Source organism: Lynx canadensis, chromosome B2 (genome assembly GCF_007474595.2).
Source record: "Lynx canadensis isolate LIC74 chromosome B2, mLynCan4.pri.v2, whole genome shotgun sequence".
Classification (NCBI taxonomy): Eukaryota; Metazoa; Chordata; class Mammalia; order Carnivora; family Felidae; genus Lynx; species Lynx canadensis.
The window spans coordinates 106,701,329-106,712,638 of NC_044307.1; the positions used below are offsets into that span (position 1 = coordinate 106,701,329).

Here is an 11,310-nt window from a genome sequence, read left to right on the forward strand (position 1 = left end):
ATTACTACTGCTCTTACTACTGTCCCAATCAATACCTGTGACTCCAGCACAGCTGTCACCAAGTGCTCACTAGAGCAGGAATTCTCATGCATGTGGAAAGTATAAGAGAGAGGTGAGTAACCTGAAATATCTCAATATATTCTGATATTCTTTGTCCTCCCCTTCCCCTTATATATAGCCCTCTCCCTACGGCAAGCAGCAGTCACACAGGCGTCATTTATATTTACTTTTTATTTTATTTTACTTTTTTAAATTGTATTTGAGAAAGAGACACACACACACACAGGGAGAGGGACCATGCACATGTGTGTGAGTGGGGGAGAAGGACAGGGTGAGAATCTCAAGCAGACTGGGGGGACTTGATCCCACGGCCCTGGGATCATGACTTGAGCTGAAATCAAGAGGCTCAACCAACTGAGTCATCCAGGCACACCATTTAGTATTTAATTTTAAATATAACCTCTGGCTTTTTTTGCAGCAAAATTGTTTTAACTACTATATTGATATTAAATATGGTATTACCTAAAGGCACAATAAGTAAGGCAGAAGAAAGAGCAATCTGGAAAGATACTCAAGACCAATTAAATATAAGTTACCTACACTGGAAGTATCTGTGTCTTGATTATAAAAATGTTTTATAATGGTAATATAGTTTAAGGTATTAATCTCTAAAAACACTGAACTTTGGTGCACACCTGTTATATCACACTATAAATGGCCTCAAATGTTGAATCTTAATGCCCATATCCTTAAAACAATAGAAGTAATTCAATCCACTTACTAAGAAATAAAACAGGGCAAGAAAGTATGGAAATCTTTTCTAAAGATTTCAAGATCTCAGATTAATAACAGTATATGAACCTCTGAAATTCTGCAAATAATCCACCAGCAGGTCTGCTTTGAAAGGCACTGCTGACAACGAACCTCTCTCCTCAAAAACACACAACCGGTTCCATGAAAACCGTAAAAACTGCTAAATGTAGAAAGATTAACCCACAAATAGATAAGTTGACTGCAACAGAAAAACACACAAACAAAATGTCCCTTCCCCATTTTCTAAGATCTTTAAGTCAAGGGTTTCAAAGTATGTTGAAGAAACATGCTCACATCACGACAGGCTAGCATTTCTTATTTTGAGAAATAACGCCACCTCCTAAGCCAGGATGTGGAGTCAGAATATGTAATTACGATTTCTGAGAAAAAGGATATACATAATTTATTATAGCTCTGAATACTCATCTAAAATATTTAAAGATGAAAAAGACTGAGTACCACATCCTACTCACAGAATCATCCTTTCTCCAAAATTAGATTTTATATCCGACATCAAAATATCACTGTTCAAAGAGTCCTCTGGTCATTTAAAAATTAGATACTGCTTCACTTTTTAAAAGCTGTTTATCCTCAGTAGGTACTTGCAGTTGGAAGTGATATGAAAGTTCTCATGAGGCAAAAGCTACTCTTGCTCTGTTATTTAAAGCTAAAGCACTATTTCTAAAATCCATTAAATGCATTTTTACTACCCGAAAAATTAACTACCTTCTAGAAGTAAGCAGCAATCAAGAAATAAAAAATCATTTTCATATACCTAGAACAAGACGTGATTAGCTTCACATCAGCACTTCCATTGGAAACTCTTCAAAAAGGTTGGAAGAGATGAACAGTCCTTTCAGCGGAGAAGAAACAAAATCTCTGATTTGCATCTGTGCTAATCACAGATGAATTAGACCACCTTTTCTGTGGCTGCCAGGAAAGAGGAAGACTGCTAACCACTAATCAAGGAGAGGATACATAACTGATATTCATATTGATTTGGATCTAAGGGGCACTCTCAATCATTGTAACTGACAGCAATGATGCTTTCCGGGGTAACTTCATGTTCAAAGAGCTTTGCACATCTCTGATTATCCTATTTTTATGTACTTTAAAATGAAAGACCCATTCTGTTAAATTATCTAGTTAGAAAAAGCTCTTTATGTAATAATGTCAACGTGCCATGTTTCTAAATATTGTAATAAAGCATTAATTTAACTTTCTGCACAACGTGGTAGGTTTTTGGTTTTTTTTGGAACCACCACTACTCCACTCCACCCACACCCACACCCACACACAAGATTAGAGACTAAAGCAAATGATCATTCTTCACATACTCTCACAAATAAATCCAGACTTTGGGAAATATAGTAAAGGACAAACAAAACTTCACTCAATGTTATAAGTCTTTTGAAAAATTGTAGACAACTCTTGCGGTATCTGCCTGTAATTTAAAGACGAACTATAAACCAAGAAGGACACTGATACTATCCTGTTTATCCCACTAAATTTTCCTAAGAGCTTTGATAGAATTCCCCTAAATAGTTCATGCATTCAGGGAATAGTACGTCTGTGTGAAACAAGACACGATGGTCTGAAATAGTTAAAAAAAAACCATCAACACTGTATCAGTCTGGTGATATACAAACCTAGTTTGTCAATGTCAAAATCGATATAAGAGAACTCAAATGTTGAAAGGTGGGCTAAGGTATTCTGACAATCTTTGAGCTTAAATCTTAGGTTTATTAACGATGCATGTACAAGTAGGCTGGAGTAACTAGTTCCTGTTTCCTCCGCATAGAAATACTAGGAAGGTGGGTGACAGGACTCCAGGACACCCACACGTCGATCTACACCCCCTTTTTCTACTCCAACCTCACCTCACTCCTTTGCTTTACACATATACACACGCACTCTCCTGTCGCATCTGAGCCCAGGTGCCCTGGTAGGTAGTTTTCTAGGGTCGTTTCACCAGTGCGTTAAATGGGATCTGATGCCTAGGGCTGAATGCCACCTCCTCCAGGGCCCACAGCTCACCTCCAGCTTGTGGTTAATTTGGGACACAGTCTGGGCTTTATGGCAAAGCTGCGCAAAGCAGGAACTCAGGCTGGTCATCTTCTGTCGCCCCTCATAAGTGATGTCCGCCTGGTCCGGATCGATCTCACCCAGGAGCAGATCCACATCCACGAAGGCCTTGTCGAACTCCTTCTCCAGCACCTCCAGCCATCGGAACATGGATACCCCGCCGGGGGAGACCCCCACGGCGCAGGAGGCGCCCCCGGGGCCCCCTCCGGCTCCTGCCGGGCACGGGCCGCCCGCCGACATGGCGCCGTCTAGGGCCTCCCCCGACTGCTGCTGACCCCCACCGCCCACCCCGCGCGAGAGGAACTGCTGGGACTGCGGGGACCCCCGCGCACGCACGCTCCGTCGGTCCCCTCCCTTCCCCTCGCGCGGCTAACGCCGGCAATGCACCCCTGAGTGGCAAGAGCAGTGAAGCTGAGGCGGCGGCGGTGGCACACGGAAGAATCCGGCTGTCCCACCTCCCGGCCCGCCCCCGCTGCGCATGCGTAGCGAAGACTTAGGCCGACGCAGCCTGGAGGGACGAAGTGGGCGGGGCTAGGACGAGACCTTGGCCTATGAAAACCCTCTACTTGGGACCTGCCCGTCAGCGGCCATATTGACAATTGGCAAACTCTAGCTTGAATCCCCGAGAAACAGGCACGCATCGTGTCGGCTTCCAAGTTGGAAAGGCCGGAGGAAGAGAACGGTGTCCACGTCGCAGAGACGAACAGTTTCCGCCCGCTTGACTTCACGGTGGGCGGGAGCCGTTCTAAAGACCTCCGGGACAGTTGCTGCGGCGACGTCCAGGGCGGGGAAGGGAATGTGAGGACGGGCGGTGTAAGCATGCGCAAGGGCCACGTTTTACCTTTCGTTACGGTTCCTGTAGAGGGTGAGGTGGGTGGACATACGGGCTCTTCTTGCTAAACCAGGCCCTCAACTCCGAGTGAAAACTGCTTGGAGCGGCGACTTGAAGGACAGCGGCCGCCCGGGTTTTGCTGAATTCGCACGGGACCTTTTGTCTTGCCTTTAATAGGCAGCCCTGAGTTCGAATCTTGCACCCTGTCATATTAGCTGTCCTGTTTAGTTGTGTTCTTTAACCTTGAAGCCTTAGTGTCTAAAGTTTACTTCGCTCAGTACTGAGGTGAGATGCTTAACTTCAGTGCCTTCATCCTGATTATTAGCCTCCAGGTCATACGTTTCCAAAGAAACTATTTTTAAAAATACTTATGTCAACAACTACGGTGTTCCCACAGTGACCTTTCATAAAAACAAAATTATGAAGATACATATATTCATAAATATATTGAATGCAGAGCCCTGTTGAGGCACTGGGGACACAAAAACGAGACGAGCCTCACGCAAGCCGAGCTCGTAGGCTAGTGAGTCTAATCCTAATAGCTACTACTTCGATTTGAATTTTGTAGTACCTTTGGGAGTGTTGACAAACTGCCCTTTACCATTAGCCCTATTTGCGCTCAACTCCTTTCCACTTCTAGACTAGCCCAGTCTTTAACAAAGGAGAAATCAGATATTGGGTTAGGCTGGTGAGAACTCTTTTGCCTTGCGTAAGGGAATACTTTACTAGCCCACCCCAGACTCCTGTGATCTGGAACAGACTCTTCCAATTGATCACCACCAAAGCCTGCCCCGTGTACCTCTCGCCAACGCAATGCCACTGAGGAGTAAGAAAGCTTAGCTCCAGTTTGCTGTCTGGATAGTGCAGGGCAGGCTAGCTGCCATCGATAAGTCCTTTGGCTTCAGCGAACTTAGTTAAGCAAAACTATGAGATCTTTGCCTTGAACTTAAATAGGCACCTTCACATAGGTTTTAATACACAGTAAATAACATAAACCTAAAATATTCGTCTTTCCTCATTCCCTTCCAAATTAACTTTATTTTCATATGCAGTATTTGCAAGAACATCATTACTACAGTGACCAAGGCCCCAGCCCCGTTCTCTGTAATGTGTTATAGTTAGCAATGCATTTTAAGGAATTTGAAGTAAATAATTTAGAATTGGAAGGGTGAACATACATGGAATCACATTAAGAACAGCTTTCAATTGTTGAAAACATACCATGTGTAAAGCACTGTGCTATTTAATTTTTTGACCCTCACAAAATCACAAGAGGTAGCTATTACCACTTTTTTTTTAAATTTTTTTTTTAACGTTTATTTATTTTTGAGACCGAGACAGAGCATGAACGGGGGAGGGGCAGACAGAGAGGGAGACACAGAATTGGAAGCAGGCTCCAGGCTCTGAGCCATCAGCCCAGAGCCCGATTCGGGGCTCGAACTCACGGGACCGTTAGATGGTTACCTGAGCTGGTCGGAGGCTTAACAGACTGAGCCACCCAGGTGCCCCTATTACCACTTTTTAATAGATAATTCACAAAGAGCTAAAGTATCTTGGTAAAGTCATACAGCTAAAAATCAAATGAGGTGAGATTTCAATCTAGGTATCTTTTTCTCCAAAGTCTTAACCTATTAACCAGGAAATATAGAGGGATGAAGAAATCCATTTCTTTTTGTATAAGTTACCGGCATAATAAATTGGCAAATCAGTCCAAAAGTTTTTCTTTTTAAAAAAAATGTTTTTAATTATTTTACATTTGTTTTTGAGAGACAGAGACAGAGCACAAGAGAGGGAGGGGCAGGGAGAGAATGAGACAGAATCTGAAGCAGGCCTCAGGCTCTGAGCTATCAGCACAAAATCCCCTGATGTGGGGCTTGAACTCATGAACCATGAGATCATGACCTGAGCCAAAGTCTGAGGCTTAACCAACTGAGCCACCAAGGCACCCCAATCCAAAAGTTTTTCTAAAAAAATAATTTATTCCCAGTTTTAAGCCATAAACAAATCCATTGATATGTAATATTACCAAAAAAGTCATTTCCTTTTTTTAAAGATTTAAAAAAATTTTTAATGTTTATTTATTTTTGAGAGAGAGAGAGAGCAGAGTGTGAGTGGGGGAGGGGCAGAGATAGAGGGAGACATAGAATCCAAAGCAGGCTCCAGGCTCTGAGCTATCTGCACAGAGCCTGATATGGGGCTTACACTCACTGACTGACCTCGAGATCATGACCTGAGCTGAAGTCGGACGCTTAATTGACTGAGCCACCCAGGCACCCCTACAATATTCACATTCTGTTATTACTCTCTTTAGTTTGGATGGACGACACTCGAAATAAAATTAATTTATTTAAAAAAGGAACATCCTTCAACTTCCTACTATACTGTGAGGGCACAGCTGAAATGCATTTTGAGTGTTTTTAGTTTCCAATGCTCTGATTCTTGGTGAATACCATTTTCAGGATTGTAGAACCCAGCTCCATTTCTGTTTACAACCTTTACAACTCCCAACAAATCACACTCTCTCAGAAGACTTACTATCTCATGTTGTCCCTTCTTGTAATCACACTTGTAGCAGTCGCCCGTATCTCTGTGTGCTTGCTATCTTAGTACTATGTGACGCTTTCAAATGTTCATGAGGTGCCCTTTGTGTAGAAATTATCTTCTGCCCATTTAGACCAGGGATTTGCATTTCTGCAAATCACAACTTAACCTAGAGTATAAAGCAGGGTTGCAGGGTTTGATATTCAAGTGCTGCCATCTGTTGCCAGTGTGCTTTGTCTACATTTATTGCCTCCCCCTCCCCCCATGGACTTTATCAGTTAATTAATTTTGAATTGCCTCATCTTGACCTACTCTAGAATTTGGAATTGTATGTAATCTCAATTCTTGTGGGATTTATTTTCCTAAAGATAATAAAATCTTGATACTTCTATTCGCAATTGCATTGGCAGAAACTTCTGATAACTGTTTCATGAATCATGCTTATGTGATTAAAAAATTTCTAATATAACTTAAATGTGATAGTTTTGTTTTAGGAACTCATCCCTATAGAGTTTTACCACAAGGTATTGCTAAGAATAAACAGGATGGGGACTGAGGAAACAGGGGAAAAACAGAAGGTGCTAAGTATTTCTTTGGTGAGTACTGGTACTTAAGCAGACATTTATCAAAGTATCTTTTAATTGCAAAGGCACTGTATTGAATGGACATAAATGATGCACTTTGGATTGGAGAGAGAGACTGCCATTTATTGAACTCTACTATGTGCCAGGCCCTGTACTATGCTTCACATGTTTCATTTACTTTCTAGTAACCCCATCAGGAAAAAAGAAAAGGCAAATTAAGTGATGTTGGGTCACTATAAACAGTTGTATGATAAATAAAGCCAAGGAACATCCACTACCATTTTACTTGAGCAATGCAGATCAAGTCTTGGAATATCAGGTCCATATGTATTATTTAAATTATATTTATTTGTGGGGCGCCTGGGTGGCTCAGTCGGTTAAGCGTCCGACTTCAGCTCAGGTCACGATCTCGCGGTCCGTGAGTTTGAGTCCCGCGTCGGGCTCTGGCCTGATGGCTCAGAGCCTGGAGCTTGCTTCTGATTCTGTGTCTCCCTCTCTCTCTGCCCCTGCCCCTTTCATGCTCTGTCTCTCTCTGTCTCAAAAATAAATAAAACGTTAAAAAAATTTTTTTTTAAAAATTATATTTATTTGTATTTACTACCAATTTGAAAATTTGAGATATTCATATTGAAGAAGTAAATCTGGGCATCCCAAAGTGATTTCTTAGCCTTATTCTCCTTCTGATCATTTCTTTTATATACTCATACGAAAAAACCGTTTGCCTTCTTCTTAAAACCGGGAATTTTAATGCAGTGATTAAAGATTAGCTCAGACACCTCTTTCAGGAAAACTTCCTTTTTTCTTCTCATGTGGAGCTATGGCTACCATCACCATTTAGTTTCCTGCAAATACCTGCTACAGCGCTGACCATATTTTTTGGAGCCCCTCAGACCGTGAGCTCCTTGCAGCAATAACCATATATTACTTAATCTTTGAATGCTAGGTCCTAACACAGAACATAGAACATGGTAGAAATGATGTAAGTATTTGTGGAATCAGTTTAATATTTAAAATATTACAACAGTCTACTTAGAAATCTAAAAACTGTCACTTTTCTTTTTTTTTAAATTTTTTTTTTTTCAACGTTTATTTATTTTTGGGACAGAGAGAGACAGAGCATGAACGGGGGAGGGGCAGAGAGAGAGGGAGACACAGAATCGGAAACAGGCTCCAGGCTCTGAGCCATCAGCCCAGAGCCCGACGCGGGGCTCGAACTCACGGACCGCGAGATCGTGACCTGGCTGAAGTCGGACGCTTAACCGACTGCGCCACCCAGGCGCCCCAAAACTGTCACTTTTCAAAACATACCTTTGATACCTGCTGGAGAGCATAGCTAAACATTTTTTATAATGTTTAATGTTTCATAGCTCAAGAGTTAGGAATATCTACAAAATACATGTCAACCTTTAAAATCTAAGGAATATTTTTTCCCAACCTAAAGAGAAATGTTTATTTAACAATAATCTGGTTGACTTGACTAATAATAAATCCAGTATAACTTAAGCTTTGAGAGTTATTTTACCTATTCCATAGTTAAAATTTAAGACCTACTACATTTTTGTGTGGTGTACCCAAACCTAAAGACAAAACATAATGGGGCACCTGGGTGGCTTAGTTGGTTAAGCATACGACTCTTGGTTCCAGCTCAGGTCATGATCTCACGTTTTCATGGGTTCGAGCCCTGCATTGTGCTCTGAGCTGGCAGCTCAGAGTCTGCCTCTCATTCTCTGTCTCCCTCTCCCTCTCTCTGCCCTTCTCCCACTTGCACCGTCTCTGGCGCTCTCAGTATAAATAAGCTTAAAAAAAAAAAAAGACAAAACATAACAAAAAGCAATTTTCAAAATCTCTATCACTGTGTTTTTTCCTTACACTCTCAACGACCAACTACAACTGCTTTTCCACTGTTACCTGATTTACATTCTTTATTTACCCTTTCCCACAACTCCAGGTTTGATTCAGCATTATCTAAAACCACCATTTAGCAACAATGGTAACAGAGTTTACTAATCATTGATTCTTCCTCTTTCATCACTGTCAAGTCACTGTTTATTTCTCAGATTGTCAGACTTTCCAGATCAAACACAGACTTCCCCCTCATCAGCCCCTGTCATTTATGTTTCTTGTAGATTAATTCCACAAGGGGCCCCAAACAATTGCATTCTGAACACTGTTAAACATTAGTTATCTTTTTTTTTTTTGCACTTAGATTAAAACTATAAGAATACCTTTAAGTATCTTTTTTAGAATTTTCACAGTCTTTCAAAGAAACAAGTCAGAAAAGTGTGGGGAAACAATTACACAAAAGCCAAGTCACAAGCATTGTTGGACAAAGAATTTGGCCCCATTTGACTGTAACTCACTCAAAGTTCATTTGGCTTTTGTGGCCATGGTAAGCAGAGGGAGTGGGGATGAAAAGATTTTTATAGTGGATATTTGTCACTATAAATGCAGGACTGCCCATATTTAAGCCTCCCCTCCTCTATTTAGGGAATTCCCTACCTTACGTAACTTGAATATGATAAACCGAGTCTTCTTCCCATAATGGACTGAAAACGTCAGACAAGCCCACTCCCCAACTCTTGACAGCGGGAGCACAGGCATATGATCTGGGGTCAGCTAACCAAAATAATCCACCTGGAATTTTTACCTTGGAGACAGTAAGGCAAGCTTGGGATAATTCTTCCTAGTAGGGAGGAGAGATGGGAGTGGGGGTAGCAACATCCTTTTTGAATAGTAGCGGGGCCAGCAAGTGGCACACAATTTCTGGTTCAGTGGTGCAGGCCAGGGTATCCGTGTTCTGTGGTGACACCAGACTGAAGTGTGATTTTGCCTGTGATTCTGGCTACAAAGGCTTGCTTTTATTCTTGCCATTTCCAAATCTGGTTCTGTAGGTTTTCACAATTCTGTATGCTACCCAATTTTCAATAATTCCTCTTCTGCTTAAATTAGCCAGGTTTTTTTTTTCATTGCTTGTAACTAATAATCCAAACCAATACAACTATCATGTATTGAGACTCCCTTTTCACCCATGGACTTGACATGCGTTCATGTCATCTATTCCTTTCTATAGAGTGGACATTATTTCCTCACATTTTGTCTTCACGTATAGAAGAAAACATTAAGATTTAGAGAGGTTAAGCAGTAGAGAAAGTATTTTTTTGTCTTACTTCAAAGTTACACTTTTTCTGCAACATTTTCAAGAAGAAAATAAAAGTTAAAAAGAACCATATTCATAATTTTTTGAGTCTTTAAAATTTCTTTTACCTCATAAATTAAAGCTTCTGTCTCACTTTTGGCTGATCAGTTTTATAATAGGAATCACAAGCCAGTGCTTACAGACCCAAGTCAGGAAGATCTTGGGTTAGTCAGCTTCTTCTCTGGAATTCAGTTTCCTGTCTACAATGGGAACTAGACCTTTGCTTTTAATAAACCAAGGAAGGCCAATATCCATTGCATTGAGACACATGTTTGTATTTATTGTGGGGTTTCCTGACAAGGCACTATTGACATTTTGGACTAGAGACTTCTTTCTTGTGGGGCAGTCCTTTACGTTGTAGAGTGTTTAGTAGTATCCCTCACCATTACTCTCTAGATGCTCATAACACTGCCTATCCTCTCCTGACCATTATCACCATTTATTGTCATAAAAAATGTCTTCAGACATTGCCAAACTGCCCCTGGTTGAGAACCCCTGGGTTATAGAAAGGAAGAAAGGAAGGGAGGCGAGGAGGGGGCATAAAGATAAAGAAGATAAGAAAGCAAGTCAAGAAGGATCCTGGCTTGAGAATCTAAACAAAGACATAAATCTAATTCAATCCAAATTCAAATGCAAAGCATATTCCTTGAGATTGCAATCCTCCTTGTGCTGAAAGATTAAACCTAGATTCTGGGGTATATTTTGAACAGTTGCTGGGTGAGTCATTTGAGTTTCCATTCTTGAGAAAGGCACCCATGCTTCTTTATTAGATTTCTTCTCACCCAAAGAAGCCAAGCAATAATGATGAGATAAGGTGTTAAATCTTTTCAGAGAAAAGAACAGTCTGTCTCACACTTAGCCTTAGGAACCCATAAACTCAAGACCTAAAAACTCAATCTAGGGAATTTTACACTCAGGGCCCTTAGTCAACATGTGAAAATTCCAAAAGTCAGCAGAAAGTATGCCAGAAGCTGACCAGTGATGGCCGTTTTGTGGCTGCGGCTTAGCACAGCATGACTGCAGAGGGGACTGTCGCCTCCAGAGCAGGTACAAGAAGACATGCATGTCCTTCAAGCACCCAGGCTGTACCTTTGTACTATACTTTCTCTGCAGTTTATGGTATCAATAAGACTTTGCCTTCTACCTGGAAAAAAAAAAGACTTCTCAGCTTAACTCTAACTAAATAGGTGTGGTCTAGGGGAACAAATGGAGCTTTTATTCTTCAAAACATTTTCAACTTTGTATGATCAAAACTATTT

The 11,310-nt window shown here is 41.2% G+C and overlaps 1 protein-coding gene across 2 annotated transcripts in view; it reads right to left on the reverse strand.

Moving 5' to 3' along the window:
- GOPC (golgi associated PDZ and coiled-coil motif containing) overlaps window positions 1-3,344 on the reverse strand; it is a 39,165-nt gene extending 35,821 nt beyond the window's left edge. For both annotated transcript variants that reach the window (XM_030316234.1, XM_030316233.1), the window contains exon 1: window positions 2,851-3,344. In XM_030316234.1, the coding sequence (XP_030172094.1) occupies window positions 2,851-3,138 (288 nt within the window). In that variant the 5' untranslated portion in view covers window positions 3,139-3,344. The remainder of the gene's footprint in view (window positions 1-2,850) is intronic.
- Window positions 3,345-11,310: the final 7,966 nt, after the last annotated feature.